The sequence below is a fragment of the Papio anubis genome, chromosome 10 (genome assembly GCF_008728515.1).
Source record: "Papio anubis isolate 15944 chromosome 10, Panubis1.0, whole genome shotgun sequence".
NCBI lineage: Eukaryota > Metazoa > Chordata > Mammalia > Primates > Cercopithecidae > Papio > Papio anubis.
This window is the reverse complement of record NC_044985.1, coordinates 35,548,437-35,569,302: the sequence shown is the minus strand read 5'-3', so window position 1 is coordinate 35,569,302 and position 20,866 is coordinate 35,548,437. Positions and strand designations below refer to the sequence as shown.

Sequence of the window (20,866 nt, the reverse complement as noted above, 5' to 3'; positions counted from 1 at the left end):
ATTTTCATATTTACAGAAGCATTATCTGAAGTTCCGATATTGGCACCTAAGTGCCCTGCTTTGGTTTGTAGCCAGTTGTTCAAGCTTCTAGTCAAATGCCTGTGTACTCATAAATTCTTAGACTAACTATTGCCTGATTTCAGAAGCTTCGAGATATTTGGTATTTCAATGAAATACAGAAGAGTGAAGCCTCCAATATAATGTAAAAAATGATAATGATAGTAAAAATAATAATAGCTAACATTTACTGAACACTTACTATGTGCAAGGCATATAATAAGAACCTACCAATAAATCAGGGTGTCAGTGTCCTCTCGTTCCATAGAAGAGGTCATAGATAGGCAGGAAAATAAAGCTGTTCTTTCATCTCTAGCAGGCATCATTCCAGATTAGAATCTGCAGAATTTAGTAAGGAGGTGGCAGTGTTTTTCTCTAGTGTGACTAGGAGAGAAGTGTAAGCTGCTTGCTGATACACTCACCCCTGTGTAACCATGGTAGGAATATAAACAGCTTTCCTGTGAGTCTCTTACTTCTGACATGCTTTGCAAATTATTAGGGCAACCTGCATCGGGCCAATTTAGCAGGGGTTTGGGGGCTTTCTTTTAGGAGGAATTTATCCCAAGATATCTAAGCCAGGGTAATTTCATGTGAACTCACTTTTTCTCCACACTCCCCCAACTTTTTAGATGCACACTTCACTATGTACGCAGTTTGAGGTTCTGCTCATCTATTTACTGCACTTCTATTTATTCACATAGTGGTTTCACAAGTAATGTATAAAGAGTGTCTTAGTTCATTTGGTCTGCTATAACAGAAATCATATAAGCTGGGTGGCTTATAAACAGAAATATACTTCTCATAGTTCTGGAGGCTGGATGTCTAAGATCAGGGTGCTCACATGGTTGGGTTCTAGTGAGGACGTTCTTTCAGGTTGTGGCTGGCCATCTTGCCTCTGTAACTTCACATGGCAGAGAGAGCACCAGGCAGCTCTCTGGGGTCTCTTTCATAAGTGTACTAATCCCATTCGTGAGGGCTCCACCCTTATGACCCTATCACTTTCCACACATTGGAGGGTAGGATTTCAACATATAAATTTTAGGGGGACACATTCAGCACACATAGTAAAGATTTTTCGAGACTAATAATCCCTAAGGATATCAAGATGTGTATACATAGGAACCCTCATTCTCTGTTAGTGAAACATAAAATAGTGTAAGGATTTTGACTGGCAACTTGACAATGTCTATCAATTTTCAAAATGTGCATATATATTCTGCCTCAGTAATTCTACTTCTAGAAATTTACCTTACAGATACATTTCATGTAAGTATACAAAGGTAATGCACAGGGATGCTGACTGTGTGTTTTGTTTTGCATTGTTTTGCTTTATTTTGTAAGAGCAAAAACCTCGAAACAACCTAGCTGTCCATTAATAAAGTAATGATTAAACGATTATACTCTATCCAATCAATAGAATTATTTGTGGAAATTAGAGTAGGATATGTTTATGTGATGTTTCATAAAATATGTCTATTGCATATTAAGTAATGGATTTATGTCAATATCTATATTGAAAATATCTGAAACTTAAAAATGACTACTTTAAGAAGGTCAATGCTCACTTTTTACTTTATATGATTTTGTACTCTATGTTTTTAAAATATGAGCCTGTATTATTTTTTAATTCAACAACACGTTTTAAAGCATGTAATGACTAGTAAGTTACAATTCTAGTTTGCAGCTACCAAGTGAGTGATCTCATATTACATAAATATCCTTTGGTCATAAGACCTGTGAGAACATACAAGATGAACAGGTATAATCAGTTAAGATGATAAAATTAAGTTAGATTTTATTTACTACCATGTGAATCAGGGAGGGGGAAGGGGTACATATATTTGAAATACGAGATTACTTTCTCAAAGTCCTGGTCTCAGACAATCTGCCCGCCTCGGCCTCCTAAAGTGTTGTGATTACAGGCGTGAGCCACCATACCCAGCGAGATTACTTTCTGATGTTTAACTTAAAAAAGAAAAAAGATTGCAATATGTTTAGTCTCAAATGCATATCAAGATATAGGTGACTCACAGGGTTTTGTCTCAACACAGGAGCAACCCAGAGAAAAAGCAGTTCTCTGCCATGTAAGAGCCTGTGATTTCTGTTGCTATGTGTAAGGACAGACAGACAGACAGACAGAATAAGATTTTAAATTAGAGAAAATCCTTCAGGAGCAAAGAAAGTGCAAGAGAGACATGAGGCAAGTTTTAAGAAAACTGTTAGATAATTTTTATGAAGGAAATGTCTTACATTCAGATTTGCCAAATAGGGCGTTATTTTCTCCTGATAAGTTACTGATTTCCATTTTGTCTGCTCTTGCTGTTCAGAAATTGAGCCTGTCCGTGTCCGCATTCACATGTTGCTTCTGGGAGCCAAGAGTCATCTGAGTTAATAGAAAAATCACTAACTAGGTTACATACGACAGAGGTTCTGTATTCCTAGCAGCTTGCCTTATCTAAGGAGGGAGAAGGTGCTAAATAGGATTTGGGTATACCCTCCTGGTTTAGTAACAGAAAAATGATGGGGTCTAATCTTTCTAATTACACCCTATGGATATCTTATCTAGTGCCATCGTCAAATATTTTCACCTTTAACTTCACTCATCACATTTTTAAAAATTGCTTTTGCGAACTTGATGTTTACCGGGTCTTATTCCTTAGTTTCTTTCACACTAACACCAGTAACTTACCTGTAGCTCACCTGGTGAACCTTACCAGGGTGAGTACATTCACCACCATGACTGGACAAATGACATGAAGAAAACAGTCACGGAAGGGTCAAAGCCTCTCAAAGTCATGCTTATTTTCTACTAAATTCTTTTGCATGATTATGACGTTGAATGGGGTCTCAGTAAATGGGAAATTCAACCTAAAATTGAACTGCATAGGCTGGAAGTTAGGTAAAATTTGATTCCATTTGAATAGTTCTAAGCAAGCAATTTGTTACCCTTTATCCTTTAGTGGAATTGATGAACAGGTGGTTTTCAGAAGATCACTTGGTAAATTTAGCTTCTGAAATTTGAGCAACTCAGGATCTGATTGGTCGCTCTTGCCACATGATAATTCGGAGCCCAGGCATCACGCTGGCTTTTGCCTGGGGTTCTCAGGAGGGGAGAGTTGGGAGAGGATTTGCTGCTGAGGAAATTTATTTGGTAGATTGAAGGTAAGGCCAGTTTATGACTTTTTCTGTAATACTCTTTCAGGAGATGTTCCACAACTTCCCTTGAAGTGTTTTTCAAAGGCTTGGGCCATAACTGAGGAAATTAGTGGTAGGAATGTGGCTAGGAGAGTCTAACCCCATTGCCCTACTAAGGCCCTACTAATATCTGCTATGTACAGTGTGCGATTAGAGTCAAGTCCTTTGCTAACCAATTTATTGCTCAACTGAATCGGCTCTCTTGTCTAACGTTTTTTTTGACTTTGATATTTTTCCCTAAATATATTAGTATGAAAAAGAAGATACATTGCTCTGCGTTCCTATATTTATCCTGTTCTACTGGGCTTCATTTGCCCGAGGAGTGGCAGTTTCGCTAGCTTAACAAAACCAGCCACTGCAGGGTATTGGTTTACATGGCAAACATCTTTGGATGAAGGGACAGCTGTTCCGACTCATCATCCACTTCATATCAAGAGTCTGACTCTCTGGCATCAACCTATAGAGGCCTTGAGAGATCCTTTCACTATTTTCTGCATTAGAAGCTTAGGCTAAGGACTGACAATCCTATATGTACTTCAGTCAATGCTTTACAACTTTGTTGTTTTTCAGGTTTAAACGAGAGCTACAGAAACTAAAGAAAAAGTCTGTATAAGCCGATGGTGTTCGGGAAGAAAATAACTCCATTGCCTTGAGGTTTCTTTTTTTCTTTTAAAATTTGTTGACAGATGTACTCTTATGGGTTCCAATTTGAAGCCTAAGATATACAGCAAACAGTGGATCAGGGCAATATAGAAAACTAAGTCAGCCCTCTTAGAATTTTGGTGCTGGGGAAAAATTTCAGCTTCTTCTGAAACCCAAGCTGGCCTTCTTTCACTAAATTTTTTGCTGGAAAATGTCTTTTCTCTAAGTGTTTGGAAGTTTAAATTCTCTGTTCCCTGAGTCCAAACTCTCTCACTTCCTTACCTCAATTTCCTTTTACAATTTTAACTAAACTGATTATGTAGAAGTAGCAATTCCCAACACTGAAGGAATAAAGAGAAAGAAATTTGAAGTTTCTGCTGTTTATACTTGTATTTTAAATGTCTCCTCTCCTTTAGCCTGCAACAATATGTGAATTTGTACAATAGTTTAGCTTCAAATTCTATTTTTATGATGTCATAAGATAATTTATGTGCTGGGAATAGACTCTAACATGTTTTCATTTGTGTGGAATATGAAAAGTTTGTAGGTGCCACTACTACTCTGGAAAAATGGCAGATGACGAAGAATATGAGGAGGTGGTGGAGGTAAGATTTAAAAAAAAAAACACTGACAGCAAACTATTTTATGTAGTGACAGTCAAAGCCATGCAGGTGAATTAATCATTTGAAAAATACATTGTCTATTATAACTTCACAAAGAGTCCTCATTTAAAGCATAAGAAGGGAATATTTTATGTTCAGTTTCACTATAATTACGTGGGATTTAGAATTGAAAGGAAATATCACTGTTTCCCACTTTTGCTTTTCTTTAAGCTCTCAAAAACCAAGTTGAAGTAAAGGCAGGTTTGAATTCGTCTTCTAAAACTACTTTCTTCCCCAGTTCCCAACCCCGATGTTCAAAGGGACAGAGATGAAGAGAAAGTTCTGAAAACGGAACTCTGTCTCTTAGTGTCTGCGTAGCAATAGAGGAAAAGATCTACTCCTTATTCTTTGCTTCAACTAGCTAATCATCTATAGGGAAACATGGTTTAGATATTCAGAATAATCATATGTATGAAATTATATGCATATGTGAGACTTATACATAATACATACACATGTGCACAGACACACACATACACGCAAATACAAATAAAGGTATGAAGCTCACAGTGATAGTTGGAGCCATACCTTCCCACCAACTTCATTGTACTTACCTAAGTGAACAAGACTAGCTTTTGCTTTTGAATTTTGAATAAGAACAAAGACTATAGTGGGTATCTTGAAAATTTTCCTTTCAATTATTGGTGGACATCTAACACATTTTACAAAGCTGTTAATCATTTATTTTATATCCTTTTGGTTTTATCATCTTACAGTTTTTCCTCACCGCCTCTTGCCTTTAGCTTCACATTCTAGAAATAAAACCTAAAGGCTTGGAACTATAATGCACATAAATACAGTGCCATGAATCTGAATGTGCTTAGTAATTACCAATTGATGATGATCTAAACACATGAAAATCTCCAAATGCTTAAGGCACTTGGAGGCAGTTTTGAAAATCTGTGCTTTTTAATAAGACTGAAATTAACTGTAAGAGCTACCTAGAACCAAATTTTAGGTGGCAGTACCAAAATTAGTCTTTGGAAAATTATTTTAGTGACCAGTCTATATTTAGATGAAGAAAATTTTATTTATTCTACAAATAAAATTACTTTTATTACTGAAGGATATGAGGGAAAAAATAGAATGAATCTCATACAATGTAACATTCAACCTCTCTGGCTTAAATGCTGATGACCACATCTTTCATGCTGATATCATCACTAGTGTGCATTTTACTTATGTACCTAAGGGTCAGAAATATCATTATCAAACACTAATATAATTATTAATTAAATTATCTTCCCTATTATAATAATGCCAGTAACAGTTTTTATTCTCCAACTTAAATATTCCTTGTCTTTCTTAAAATAATTGTGTACCTTTGCTACTGGAAATTGTCCTTAGTGCTAGACTTGATTGATTCAACTAGATGTCATAAAAAAGGAGGGGGCTATTTTTAGACATCTCATCCCTACCATTTTGTTCCCATTACAGCTTCTGGGTCTAACCAGCAGGTGATAAATGAATAGACTGCCTGCCAGAAAGTATTGAACTGAGATCTCTTTGACCTCAAAAAAGATTATGAGCATAGGAGGGTGGAGAATTCTAAAAAATGGCCAGGGAAGATTTTAGAAAACAGAGAGGAACTAGCTTTAAAAATATGCAGAAAACAGAGAAGAACTGGCTTTAAAAATATATCTCCTTGGGATCTTGGACATTGAAATAAAGTTTTACTGTTCTCTCTACTCCAACTTAAACTTGGAAAGAAAGAGAAAGAAGCAAGGATGTACTATCTAATTAGTGGCACAGCTCTAAAAAAAGAGCGAGATTTGGCATACAAGTTAACGCCAACTATTTAAATAATGTTGCCTCTTTTATAAGCGTATTTCTAAGATGGATTTACCAATGGTGAGAGCCCAGCAAAGGTAAAATTGAATGGTTTCCAAGGAGCTGCTTTTAAACTTGGATGCTGAGAAAATCCGAAATAGTTGTGAATCTTCCATTTTATTTTAGTATTTCTTCTGAAGCCACTGATGTTTTGTGTGACCGGAGGAGTGACTCTATGTGGCATCAGCATCAAACAATATTTTCTAGAGTGTCCAAATGATATTTCTCATGTGCTGAAAGTCACAACTGTAAAAAAGCAAATCTCTGTCCTGTCAGTGCTTGTGATTTTTGTTGCTATGTGTAACGACATACAGGCAGAATTAGATTTTAAATTAAAACAATAGCTCAAGAGTAAAGAAAGCACAAGAATGAGGAACATTAGGCAAGTTTTAGGCGGCCTATTGACAATGGTTAAGTAATCTGATGACACTTCACTGAACCAAGAATGCAGGCCATTGAGGGAAATTTTGCATCTTAATGTTTTCCCTTCCCTTGAGTGCTGTATGTTTTGGTGTCAAAGATAAGAAAAATGAAGCATAAAGTGTTATATATCCATTTTTTTTTTTAAACTAAGAAATGAGCCAAGTGTTTCATCTTTATTCCTTTCCTCACGTGCTTGGCCTAAACAAGCCTCTCCTTCTGTTCACCCTACAGAGCAGGGTGAAGCTAAGGACAGGATTCCTCTCTCCTTACACATCTGAAACCAAATGTCAACCAGTTCCTTTCTGCATCTATTTATTGCTGGTGATGTCAGAAGTAGAACAAAAGTAGACTCAGTTTTAGATCCAGGCTGCAGATCCATCATGCAGGCCATGATGACCTCAGAGCCACTATGGCAAATTGCAGCCTACCTTTCCCACACTTCGTGATGAGGAATCTTCTCATTTTCCCCTTCATTCCCTAGCATTTACCAGTTTTCATATTAGCACCACTCTGTTTAGGACAATCACACTATTGAAAGGGACTCACGCATCACTCCAGAAGAAACTTATTACTTACCAATCAGGAGGGTATAGGAATAATTGAGATGTGGATATACTTTGGGATCTTATTATTTCCATGATGCAATCCATTTAAAAATGTATTCACACTCGAGTTTCCGTTTTAGTTTACTGTTAGTTTGCAAACAGTGAGTTTTATCACAGTTCCTCTCTGCCCAACCCACACACTCAGAATCTTCTTATTGTATTCTCTTCTCAGCAAATTCTATCTTGGCGACCATAAAAACAAATTTCCATGTCCCAGTAAAGTAAAATAGCTTCTCTTGATTAAAAAACAGCCTCATACATTTTTCTCAGCCCTCTGCATCTCTTTGTCCATTTGGATGGCATTCACTTTAGCTTTCCTGAAGTATTACAAAGTGAAGATGGGTTCCAAACTATGAACAGGCTCCTTCACCTACCCCTTTCCCACAGACATTCCAAATCAACCGAGCGAGTGCAGTCACCTAAGTGGTTCAGCTGAGGTGCAGGAGAGGTGGTTTCTGCTTTGGTTCTCTTGCCAATGCCTTTGTGCTCTATTTACAGTACTACACGGAAGAAGTGGTTTATGAAGAGGTGCCGGGAGAGGTAAGGCCCAGCCCACAGCTGCATAAACTGCATTCTCATTAAAGCAGGAAGAGCTTTCTCCTTTCTCATACTCCCAGGGCCACAAAGACGGCAAAAGGGATTATCGGACAGAGGATCACTCACCTACCTGTGCCCAGAAGCTGGTGTGAAAGCACAAACATTACCTGTTTGATGGATTATTTCACCTTTTTTTCCTATTCCACAAGCCCGAGATGGCAGGGGGTGGTTCTCCCTGTTGCTCCTGTGGGATATTTTTGTGTAGGTGATGCCAATTATAATAATGTCCGTGGCTATCACCATTCTCCAACAGCGGCAGGAGGGATGGCCTTGGCTTTGTGATTGGCATAGGGACAAGCAGTTTTATTGTGTAGAGTTGTAACTTGTAGGTCACCATCTCTGCCACCAGGGATGGTGCCTCCAAGGCTTCGTCCCTGATGATGCATTGAAATGCTACTCAGATTTTAGCACATTAGGAATTCTAAATAAGCTATTACCATAACTATTTCAACTTCAAGCTCTTTTTTTTTTCCCAAGGTGAAATACCTTTCTCACGCTTTAGTTTCTGCATGCAGCTGTTTCTCTTTGAGCATGACAAACAGTGATATGGATGGTTAATCCTGAAGCTTGTTCAGAGAACCTGTGACTGCATGAAAACTAACGTCTGTAGATGCTGTAATTTGGTTAGTTTCTCACAGTCAACCATGCCTTAGTAATCATGGGCAGAAAACAACCTATTAGCAATGATGTGGCAACACTAGAGGGGCTTTTTATAAATGTACAATTTCCTTACTAGGTTCTTTTCATAATTGATGCTAGAATTCTTTGGTACAGATGATATTAGCTCTGAAGGGAAGGATACTGTGAAATGGATTGAAGATTGGCTGCTTACCTTTTTTTCTTACACGCATTATTTTTAACCTTGGACTAGACCCAAACTTGGGGTCTTAGTATCTTCCACTATAGCCTGCTGTAAGAAATAGTAATTTCTCACCTACTGCATAGATAGGACTGTTGTGAGGATAATTAGCCCATTGTGTTGTCATCATTATTCTTGTCCACCTAAGCATTTATTAGTGTAAATGGCACTCCAGTTCACATTAATTAACTGACTAAGCCAAGGGAATGAAAATCTCTTATAATATTGATGCGATTCATTTTTTTTTTTAAAGTTCATTATTCTTTGTCTCCTATCTACAGTGGAGAATGCCTAAATCCCTATGGAACAAACGACCAATTTTCCCTTAGTCACTTACAAGTTAATATCAAAGTCGATAATTTGAGCTTTGTTTGATTATCTTAACCTTTTGTTCCCCAACCTCAAGTTTGCTTTTACTTACCCAGACAACTTAAGATTTTTAACTGTTAAAAAAAAAAAAAGTTTATTGCTGATTTTCCCCCCTACTTTGAAGTATTTGATTGTCTTTCTGCAAACGCAAACTTAAGGTAATATTGCAGAGTAATAAGGAGTAAACTTTTTATTCCACACAATCCCGACAATCAGCATGCAGATTTATGTAACATAATGTGCCTTCATATGGCTATAGTGTGCCGTTTCCTGCTTTGGCTTACTTTAGATATGGAGAGGTAACACCAGGCATGTAAATCTGATTTGGAGTTAAAATAATACATACTGAGATCACAGTAGCACAGTTTTTACTTTCACAACAATGTTGAATATCAAATTTTCAGACAATAACAGAAATTTATGAGACTACAACGACAAGGACGTCTGACTATGAGCAATCGGAAACTTCCAAACCAGCTCTGGCACAGCCAGCACTGGCACAGCCGGCACCAGCAAAGCCGGTGGAGAGGAGGAAGGTCATCCGGAAGAAAGTGGATCCTTCAAAGTTCATGACCCCCTACATTGCACACAGTCAGAAAATGCAGGATCTTTTTAGCCCAGTAAGTTTCAAACAATTTCTGTTAACCTCGTTTGATTATTAAGAAATTACTGATCTCAGCCCACTCTGTTTTGGAGGCTGGCTGGATTTTATTTCTCAAACTTGTATGAAACAAAAACTTATTTTGCAAAATATAGGCTCTTGTGACTGTTGAATTTTCCTTTTATGTCATTCATTTATATCATTGCGGCATAAGAAAGCATTCTTATTGAAATCATTCCTGCAAAATAAGCATAAGGCCAATCATAAAGCATTTATTGGTATTTAATCAGTATTAATTAGCCAATCTAGAATAATGAAATCATAAATACAGATTTAATTTAGGCCAGTTCATGGAAGCTACATAACATATTTAAACAATGTCAGCAGAAGAGCTTCTTAGTAGACTAGCTAACAGCATATAAAAAGGTATATATAAAGAGGTATAAAGTGAAGAAGAACATTTATGTTAAAAATCCAAGATCAGACTAAGAACTCATTTGAAATTGAGGCTCTGAATGTTTGGCTCTACTTTAGAACAGTGGTTATTAACCATGGCTGCACACTGGAACCCCCTGGGAGTTTTAAAACTAACGATGCTCAGGCCATTCTAGTTTAATTGGTTCAGAGTTGGGCCTGTGCACAAAGATTTTTTTTTTTTTTTTAAGAAACAGACTCTTTCTCTGTAGCCCAGCCTAGATCAAGCAGTAGCTTGATCATAGCTCACTTCAGCCCCAGACCTCTGGGCTGAAGCAATTCCTCCTACCTCAGCCTCCCTAGTAGCTAGGACTACAGGTGCATGCCACCATGTCTGGCTAATTAGAAAAAAAATTTTTTTGTAGGATCTCCTAATTTGTTTTTTCATAGAGGCAGGGTCTTGCTATGTTGTCCAGGGTGGTCGTAAACTCCTAGCCACAGGTGATCCTCCCACCTTGGCCCCACAAAACTTTAGAATTATAGGCATGAGCCACTATGCCCAGCCCTGTACAAAAGGATTTTTAAAAGCTGCCCAGATGATTCTACTGTGCGCCCAGGTTGAGAATCACTGCTCTCAATCGTCCCTGATCTTTAAATTCCCATGTACAGTTCTGTAAGTTACACTGACTGACAGCAGATTCAGACACATTTCAATGGGTTTAATTTGTTGATTGTCTATGATGGGCTGAGGTCTCACTGGGTGGCTTGATTGAATGTCCTCTGGAGGCTTAAAAAAATGAAATATAGCTTAAGAGAATATTGGAGCATATAAGACTAAAGTTTATGTCAAAAGCATCCTATTGAGGTTAAGCAATACATATTCACTTTTGGTTAAATGATAGCAGCTCACTATTTGGTAAATTCCTAGTTCAGAGCCTTGAATAATCTAAGACAGGTTTCTAGAAACGAGATTTTCTTACCTTCTTTAGTGCTTCAGTATTCAGCAAAGATAGAATTTTTTGTCAATATATTGCCATAAATTCTTATTAATTCAGATCCTATGAACCTAGAATTTCTGATGTTCTGAATGGAATGTCAGCAAAGGTCTGTAATAGTTTTTAAGTGGTTAGTAACCAAATCAATAGTATAATTTAGATTGTTGACTACTCCACTCAAGAGTACTCCCAAAACATTTATAATGGTAAATTGTGCACATTATCATTAAAGCAAGAATTCATTGTGTATTCAGCAGAAATAATAAAATCACATTCCTAAATTTACAGAATATAATTCAGACCTGCCATTAATTCAGCTGGTGTCTCAGCTATCGTAACTACTGAAGTTTAGCTGCAACTTCTGAATTGAATATTTTTGCATTGTATTAGCAATCAAATCTTTTCAGAATGAACTCAACTTCTATATTTATTTTCTAAAATAATTGAGGTTTAGGCTTTTTATACATGCATTCAGACAAAAAGGATTGAAAGAATCATTTTAGGGTATTTCCAAGACAATAGTCTATAATAAATTTGTATTGTCTCCAAGATCCAACTATGTTTAGGAGATGCAATTATCAAATCTATTTTAGTTTTTGCTGAGAGTCAGGGTACGGGACAAAAAGAAAGCTATTACAATTGATAATTGTTATAACTTGAAGGATTTTTTTAATCAGATGGGGTAATATGTTGCTTGAAATTTTCACTGCTGTCTTGTTAGGCTAATATCTGATATCCTTTTCAGAATAAATACAAGGAGAAATTTGAGAAAACAAAAGGACGGCCATACGCCAGTACAACAGATACCCCAGAACTTCGCAGAATCAAAAAAGTACAAGATCAACTCAGTGAGGTGGGCTGTATTGCTGAAATAAAGGACAGGGACATTTCAAAATAAACCTACTGCTGGGAATTGTGGGCTCTAAATATGTGCTGTGAGAATGAGGAGTTGAATTACCATGAGTTAGTTCACAAATCTAGAAAAGCATGAACCATAGATCATGTTGCTGTAAATGTGAACCCAAAGAAACTTCTAAAAGCTTGGTTTAGCAACTTAGCTTAACAGGAGACTATGAGATGGAAGCTCCAACTCACTGTGGTTCTCTACACTGTAGCACAGTAAGGCCAAGAAGCAGCAGGCTGGAGATCCAGCCAGGAAAGCAGACAATCTGTAAGTGCAGGTGCTCCTTTGAAGATCACAGTTTTCCAGCTAAAATGCAGAAACTATGCTTTGTGATGCAGACCTAGAGTCACTGGGGTAATGCTTTGTGGTTATAAGAAATTCCTTAATATACTCACATGTTCATGACTGTCGTGAACTCTGACTGTGCCTTATTTGAGCAGGTTAAGTATCGAATAGATGGTGATGTTGCTAAGACTATCTGTCACGTAGACGAAAAAGCAAAGGATATTGAACATGCAAAGAAAGTGTCGCAGCAAGTCAGTAAGGTAAGCCAATGATATGGATGGCTGGGGTGCTCAGTAGCATGTGCATCACCTCTGCATTGTCTTAGAGGAGAAAATTGAACAGGCCTGATCCTGCTCACCAGCCTCATGGGCAGTGTGAATTCAATACCTGTATTCATCAAGAAGGCTGCACAGATGAGTGGCCTGTAGAACCTATGGGTGGATGGAAGAGTCCCCCTGCCCAAAGAGGCAGCTGTGACTCGGCTCCAGGCTGTTGCTGCATGGAGTCCCAGTGTCACCAAAGAAGCTGAGGAGCTAAATTTTTAATTGAAAGGGATTAGCATTTTCAATCAAAAGCTGACTATTGTAGGAAAAGTAGTATAGGACGTTGGCATGGTCAATGTTTTCCTAGTAACACGATGGCAGCCTTTGAGCAAGGACGCCTTCAGGAGTCTCCCTTTGTTGTTTAAATCCTCATGCCTTTGGATGAGATCTCAAGCCACAGGTCCTCTGCTCCTTCTGTCTAGGTTTTATACAAGCAGAACTGGGAAGACACCAAGGATAAGTACCTGCTTCCTCCTGATGCCCCTGAACTTGTCCAGGCCGTTAAGAACACCGCCATGTTCAGCAAGGTAAGGGCCTGCTCCATCCCCACTTCTATCTTCCTGTGTCATCCCATCATATACTTCATGTAATACTTGGTGAACTCTTGATCATCTGGAATACAATTTCCCAATCTTTTTATGAGTAGCCTTGAGACATATGAGACTGTAGGGGTAGGGCTTGGCAAAAAGGAACTGAGAGAAAAACTCCTAGGCAGAGTGGGGAGAAGGTCACTTGGGAACCTGAGCAACCTGGGGGCAGAGGGGAGTGTCTGTGGAAAATAAAGGTGCTGTGGAGAACCAGCTGAGAGAGCCATAAAGTAATATCTCAAAATTGTCTTTAGACCCTGTGCTATACTTTAGATGTCCCTGGCTATTAACTCTAACTAGAGGTTTATTTTGTGACCCAACTTGCAAGTGTCCTATATTGCCCTGAACTACGTGAAGTGCTTCCTGGCTCCTTACATTGTGTTAGCACTTGTAAGTGCTATTGATAAACAATGACAAATAATGTCAAAAACAACAACAACAACAACAACAACAAGAAGACAGGTCGAGTCACAGAGAAGAGATGAAACAAAATCAGACACATCTGCCCCCCTGAAAATAAGAAAAAACAGGGCATGCTATCAGTAAAAATGACTTGGGTTGGATAGAAAGGGGGAAGTTATCTGTGAATTTCATTTACCTTTGCTCTCACCTCGCCCTTGGTTCTTTAGGTCATTGATGGATGAATTCAAAACTGCATTTTGTGTAAATGTGACCCTACTTCCTCCTAACTTTTCTTTTTTTGTTTGTTTTAGAAACTGTACACTGAAGACTGGGAAGCAGACAAAACTTTGTTTTACCCCTACAATGACAGCCCAGAACTGAGGAGAGTTGCCCAGGCCCAGAAAGCTCTCAGTGATGTAAGTGAAATGCAAGTGGCACCATTTAGGTGTGCAGAGTCAGGGGAACTTGAATTCCATCTTCTGGCCAGATGGTCACTGCAACTCTTCTTTATAAGAGGCTAAATGCTGTATTTCAGAGGAGTACATCTAGAATTATTATAATTTACAATGTCTCATTTAGATTAGATATAATTTATACTTTATATTATTTAATTAGTCCAATTTCCTCTTCTTATAGGTGGCAAACCTGAATCTGGGGTCACATTAGTTAGTGCCAGAGCCTAGGCTTGTGAGCTCAAGACCAGTATTCTTCCCACTGGAGCATGAGTTCTTCTTTCCCCTTGGGTCTGGTTGAAGTTGTTCCGTGACAACAGAGTGGCAATTTTTAAAAACCTATTGTAATCATAGCCACCTTCCCAAATCTATTAAGTAAGCAATGTTATGGAAGGGTTGTGCCTTGCTATCCTAATCATCAAGTCCAAATTGTGGTATGTCTCCCTTTTTCTGTGTGTGGGACCTGACTAGTGCACTTCTTAAAACATATTTGTGGCTGTGTGTGGTGACTCACCCCTGTAATCCCAGCAGTTTGGGAGGTCAAGCAGGGAGGATTGCTTGAAGCCAGGAGTCTGAGATCAGCCTGGGCAGCAAAGCAAGACCCCATCTCTACAAAATATATTTTTTAAAAATTAGCCAATTGTAGGGGTGTATGCCTGCAGTCTCAGCTACTCAGGAGGCTGAGGTAGGAGGATCACTTGAACCCAGGAGGTCGAGGCTGCAGTGAGCTATGATCAAGCCACTGCACTCCAGCCTGGGCAACAGTAAGACCCCCGTCTTAAAAACAAACAAACAATGACAACACTAACAACACCCAAACAAACCACAAACACATTTGTATAGTTATCCCACAAAGAGCTCTTGCTATCAGAAGATACTTCAGTTAGTGAAAAATCAGTGATCCCACTTGCCAGAATTTTCGTATCCTAGACCTTGAAAACCGTATGTTAGAGGAACTTAAAAGGCTTACTAGAGTCCTTAGGCTTGAAACCAGCAGCAGCAGCAGCAGCAGCAGAGAGACCCACTTGGGCCTAGCACTCTCCCTTATTTTGAGGTACTTTCTTACATGACCATTGGATTTGCGGGGAGGCCACGTTGAAAATCCAGACCGCAACTCCAGTCTTCAGCAGAGCACTGCATTATAAAGTGACAAGTTATTTGACATTCAATTGTCAGTTAGATCCCTGGAACCTCTTTATTTATTTATTTATTTATTTATTTTGAGACGGAGTCTTGCTCTGTCGCCCAGGCTGGAGTGCAGTGGTGCGATCTCAGCTCGCTGCAAGCTCCGCCTCCCGGGTTCACGCCATTCTCCTGCCTCAGCCTCCAGAGTAGCTGGGACTACAGGTGCCCGCCGCCACGCCTGGCTAATTTTTTTGTATTTTTAGTAGAGACAGGGTTTCACTGTGTTAGCCAGGATGGTCTCGATCTCCTGACCTCGTGAGCCGCCCGCCTTGGCCTCCCAAAGTCCTGGGATTACAGGCGTGAGCCCCAACGCCCGGCCTCCCTGGAACCTCTTATACTCAATTTGGACTTAGTAAACTGATTGGGATTTACTTCTAATGGAATCTAGGGTCTGATCTTGCCATGAACCAAAATTATACATACCAATTTGATGGTGTCTCCGATTTTTGAGGTCTAATTTTTAATGCCACCCTCTTAATATCACCTGCAAGTTTAGTGGACATCTTTTCTATTTCACTTTCCATGTAATTGGCTAAAATATAATACAGATACACTCCTATCCTTTCATTGGTAAGTTAGGAAATAGAGAAGGTATAACAAAACTTTGAAGTCATCTAGCACATGGTACCAATTTTAATGTGTGAGTACTTCTTGCTTCTCTTTCAAGATTAGCTTTTTGATTCTGTATCTCACAGATTCACAATAATGTTGCATGGCTGTTATCAAGTGATCAACAGTAATTTATTGAAAGTCTATTATGCATGCACACCTGGCAGGATAGAAAAGTACTACAAGCAGTTTTCATCCTTTCCTCTGAGAATTTATAATCAGGTTGATAAAATAAAAGTATGATATATCAAGCAAGAAAAAAGTTAAAAATGGAACAACAGTCTAATACTTGCTATAAGACAGACAGAACACGTGTGAGTAATCAGAGAAGGCCATGTGGAGGTGGTGGTCCCGAGGGCATGGGTGGTGATGAAGAAGAAAGGCATTTTGAGTAGAGGGAGCACTCGAACAAAGGGACACAGGTAAAATGAGGTCTGAATTTTAAGGGACAAGGAAAGTGAATGATGTGAGTGCCTCATTTGGAGGGCACTTGTGAGAATGCTGGCAGCAGGACCTTGAAAGGCAGACAAAATTGCTTCGACATGGAATGGTAAGAAATAAGAGGCAGCATAAGATTTTGGAGCAGAAAATAGCATGATAAAAATAGAATCTGGAGTAATTTTGATGAGCAATATGATAGATTGAGATTAGGAAATACAGGAAAAACTGAGTAATTTGGAGAAATCTATTTTAGTAATAATTAGGGCAAAGGAGAGGAAGAAAGGAATCTGAGGGTAATAAGTATTAATAAGCATACATGGCATTGGATATTGGAGCCAAAGGAGAGAAAGAAGCCCTAGAGGAGCTTCTGACTGTAGACTGGTGGTCTGGGTGAGTAGGGCAACAGCTGATAAAGATGCATTAATGGAAAGAGAAATGGAGTTGAGATGATTGAAGGACACTTCAGATCAAGGCATGCTATGGATAAATTAGAAAGTACCATTACTCAGGTGTGAGACCAGGGCAAGAAATTAATATTTGAGAGTCATGAGAACAAAGTGATAGCCAAAGACATGAACATCTATGAAGAAAGCAGAAGAGTGCATGGCCAAGGGCAGAGTTTTGGAGGACACCCACACTTGGGACTGAACAGGAGCCAGCAAAAGGATGAGGGAACAAACAGCGAAGTTGAAGAGGAACCAGGAAATGCTATGTCATGTAAGCCTGGGAGAGGTTTCCAAGAAGACACTTAATCTCCTATCTCGCTTCATCTATCAAATGGAGAGATGAAAGGTTACCTTCATACCATTCTAATGCTATGGACTTTGAACAATGAAAGTTGGCCACATGTTTTGAGCAATTACAGTAGAAGATGTAATGAAAGAGAACATGCAATAATGAAGTAAAGTCTTCCATGCTATTCCTCAAAAAGATGTGGCAGTTAAGGCATAGCTTTTATTTTTATTGCAGACCAAGTATGCACTCAGTATCAGATTACTGACACGCCTATTAATACTGTTGTCAGCACTGTGAACTTCTACAATTATTGGGCACAGAGCCATAAGCAAACTGTTGTTTGCAGAATGTACCACTGGGTAGGCGCGTAGATTTCTGGCTAAGGGCTTGGGTTTAGAGGCTGTTGCTACCTCTCCTGTACCTTCTTCCTGTGTCCTTCTTAATCTACTTATCATGTTTTACTTATTACCTAAGTAGAGACAAAGTACTTTGCATACACTAAGAGTCTTTAAGCTGATGCACAATACTGAACTCTTTTTTTTTTTTTTTTACTTTTTAAAAAATCAGATCATTCTCTGTAACAGCAGAATTCTAACTAAACAGAATTCTGAAGAAGGTTCCTAAGAAATTAGGACTTCTAGATCTGATTTGTCTGAAACTTCTTGGCAGGATGTTCTACTTAATAAGCATTTCTCCTGTTCAAGTGTTGCTTTTTTCCTAAGGACTTAACTAACCATGAAAAATTCTGTGGTCCTATGCCTAAAATAGTCTTCAGTCTGTGTTTTTGTTTGGTTTGGTTTTTTGTTTTGTTTTGTTTTGTTTTTGTTTTGAGACAGGGTCTCACTCTGTCACCCAGGGTGAAGTGCAGTGATGCAATCTTGGTTTATTATAACCTCCGCCTCCCAGGCTCAAGCGATCCTCTCGCTTCAGCCTCCCAAGTAGCTGGGACTACAGGTGTGCACCACCACACCCAGCTAATTTTTGTATTTTTGGCAGATACAGGGTTTCACCATATTGCTCTGGCTGGCCTTGAACCTTTGAGCAATGCATCCGCTTTTGCCTCCCAAAGTGCTGGGATTACAGGCGTGAGTCACCATGCCTTGTTTAACTTATTTAAAGGAAATTAAGCCAGGCTTGTTTGTGGAATTTGTGTAAATACATTTCAAAATCTGTCTTTTGTATCCCAATTGATCTGCTGTCCATGAAAGCTTTTGTTATAGGCCCTAGGTAGATATTATTGGGATAAGATATAGTTAGACTTGGTTAAAGTATAAAGATGATTGGGACCTTGGGATTATTCAACTGCCTTACTTGATAAATAAGAATACTGCCATGAGGAAGGGAAAATAATCATAGAAATCTCACAGTTGCATCATGGAAGATTAGAAAGATAATTCTCCTCTTGAGCATTCCCCCGTGGCCTCAGTGTGTAAGACACGCATTGAGATGTCAATCATTGACTCTTGCTCTAGCTAGGTACTATGCAGGCCACGAGGGTTCCCAAAGATAGGACATCTTTTTTGCCATCCCAGAGCTCACAGTCAAGAGGAAAGAGACATGTAGACAACAAATTACAGTGTCATATGTATGACCCCTTTAAAGGAGGTAATGGCCAAGTTGAGTGAGATCCCAGGAGAAGGTCATCGCATCTGGCTCAGGAGTCAGAGAAAGCTTGGGAGGGGAGTCATGCTTGTCCTGAGCCATGGAGAGGAAACAGCGGTTTGCAGACAGATGGGGAGAGGGAACAGCATGTACAAGGCCCTGAAGCATCTGAGGGCTTCATGTGTCTGGGGATCTATGAATAGTTCTGCATTTTTGGAAGCAGGGGCCAAGTCTGGTGGAAGAAAAAACCAGAGGAGTCAGTAATGAAGAAAGAAAGGATGGCAAGAGAGAAGGATATGCATGATTTGTGGGCACCATACTTATTTTAAGGTGATGGAAGTCTTTTATAGGCTGAAAGGAAGGAGCTAATGAAGAAGGAGAGGTTGGGTTGTGAGAAAGAGGAGGGATGGCAGAGAACTGGGTGCAAAGGATGTGCTGGAAGGGGAAGCACCCTGGGTACAGGAGTCATTCCCGCTGAGGGATGTTTCTGCTCTGAGCCAGGGCAGGGCTTGGAGAGGCAGGGATGAATATGGAGAAGATAAGTGTGTAGCGTTTCTTTCCTCTATGAAAGAGGAAGCTGAGAGTAAGGTGGAGTTGATTGTGGGCTTAAGGACAGTGTTGGGGTTTTAGACTGGCTGCCGAGAGTAGGGACTAACCAGAGACACATAATGGGCTGTGCAAGTTTCCTTGAAGACAAAATGGCATTTGTATACCATAGGGTCATAGGGCACAGAGCCCCAAGCAAGCTGTTGTTCACAGAACATACCACTGGGCAGGCATGTCGATTTCAAGTTAAGTGCTAGGGTTCAGAGGCTCCCTACCCTGTACCTTCTTCCTGTGTCCCTCTTAACCCTACTCATCATGTTAGCATTGCCTAATCCATGGAGTTGTGGGTTTTCTTCTGTGGCATTCAGCATCCTAGGCATAAGAACAGAGGAAGTTGGCCAGGTGTGGTGGCTCACGCCTGTAATCCCAGCACTTTGGGAAGCCAAGGCAGGTGGAACATGAGGTCAGGAGATCGAGACCATCCTGGCTAGCACAGTGAAACTCTGTCTCTACTAAAAATACAAAAAATTAGCTGGGTGTAGTGGAGGGCACCTGTAGTCCCAGCTGCTCAGGAGGCTGAGGCAGGAGAATGGCATGAACCCGGGAGGCGGAGCTTGCAGTGAGCCAAGATCGAGCCACTGTACTCCAGCCTGGGTGACAGAACGAGACTCCGTCTCAAAAAATAAAAGAACAGAGGAAGTATATGGTCGAGTCGATCCAAGGCTGGGGGCTTATTAAGTGAGTGTGATAAAAAGACAAGGGGTTGGGAGTTGAAGATGCTGGTTAAGAGAATAATTGCAATTGCAAACCAGAGCATGCAAATAACTGGAAGAAAGCAGATCTAGGGCCATGAGTCCTGAGGAGGAGGAAGAAAATTCAATGAAATAGAAATCACTAGCAGTACTGAGAGCAAGGGTATATATAACATCTAGAAGGACAAATTATAACATGTTACACTAAAATTTAAGACTTCAAATAAAGATGAAAGCATAATCGTTTTTAAAATACATCCCTGTCTTTTATTTCATCAGGTTGCCTACAAAAAAGGTCTCGCTGAACAGCAAGCTCAATTTACGCCTCTGGCCGATCCTCCAGAAATAGAATTTGCCAAGAAAGTAACCAATCAAGTGAGCAAGGTAAGTAAATAGAGCTGGGACATTGCCTCCCTTGAAGACACTGCTTAATAATTTCAACCATCAGAGAGGGTTACTAAAGGTGAGCCTGAAGAGTAAACACAAACACTCAGAGTATTTTTACATATGACCCCCAAAACTTTACAGCAAAGGCAATACATCCATAAACGTCAAGAACTGTGTTAATAAATGTTTACCCAGCTGGACGACTCAGCAATTGATAAATGTGAAAGTCACCTTTTGAAAACAGAAGCCATGTCCTAATGTCACTTGACATTTTCACTTATGACAGTAATACTACAGAGTCACCAAATAACCACACACTTCCGTGAAGAGCTGGTTTAAATTCACAGGGAAGACCTTGTATAGTTGGATCCTATCAGTCAGACTTGGCAAAATAAGAATGTGTCTCA

The 20,866-nt window shown here is 39.4% G+C and overlaps 1 protein-coding gene across 30 annotated transcripts in view; it reads left to right on the top strand.

Moving 5' to 3' along the window:
• Positions 1 to 3,112: 3,112 nt before the first annotated feature.
• Positions 3,113 to 20,866, top strand: part of NEB (nebulin) — a 222,186-nt gene continuing 204,432 nt past the window's right edge. For all 30 annotated transcript variants that reach the window (XM_021923612.2, XM_021923611.2, XM_021923610.2 and 27 more), the window contains exons 1-10: positions 3,113 to 3,219; positions 3,823 to 3,906; positions 4,435 to 4,499; positions 7,913 to 7,954; positions 9,644 to 9,859; positions 11,995 to 12,102; positions 12,594 to 12,698; positions 13,184 to 13,288; positions 14,062 to 14,166; positions 20,352 to 20,456. In XM_021923612.2, the coding sequence (XP_021779304.2) occupies positions 4,464 to 4,499; positions 7,913 to 7,954; positions 9,644 to 9,859; positions 11,995 to 12,102; positions 12,594 to 12,698; positions 13,184 to 13,288; positions 14,062 to 14,166; positions 20,352 to 20,456 (822 nt within the window). In that variant the 5' untranslated portion in view covers positions 3,113 to 3,219; positions 3,823 to 3,906; positions 4,435 to 4,463. The remainder of the gene's footprint in view (positions 3,220 to 3,822; positions 3,907 to 4,434; positions 4,500 to 7,912; positions 7,955 to 9,643; positions 9,860 to 11,994; positions 12,103 to 12,593; positions 12,699 to 13,183; positions 13,289 to 14,061; positions 14,167 to 20,351; positions 20,457 to 20,866) is intronic.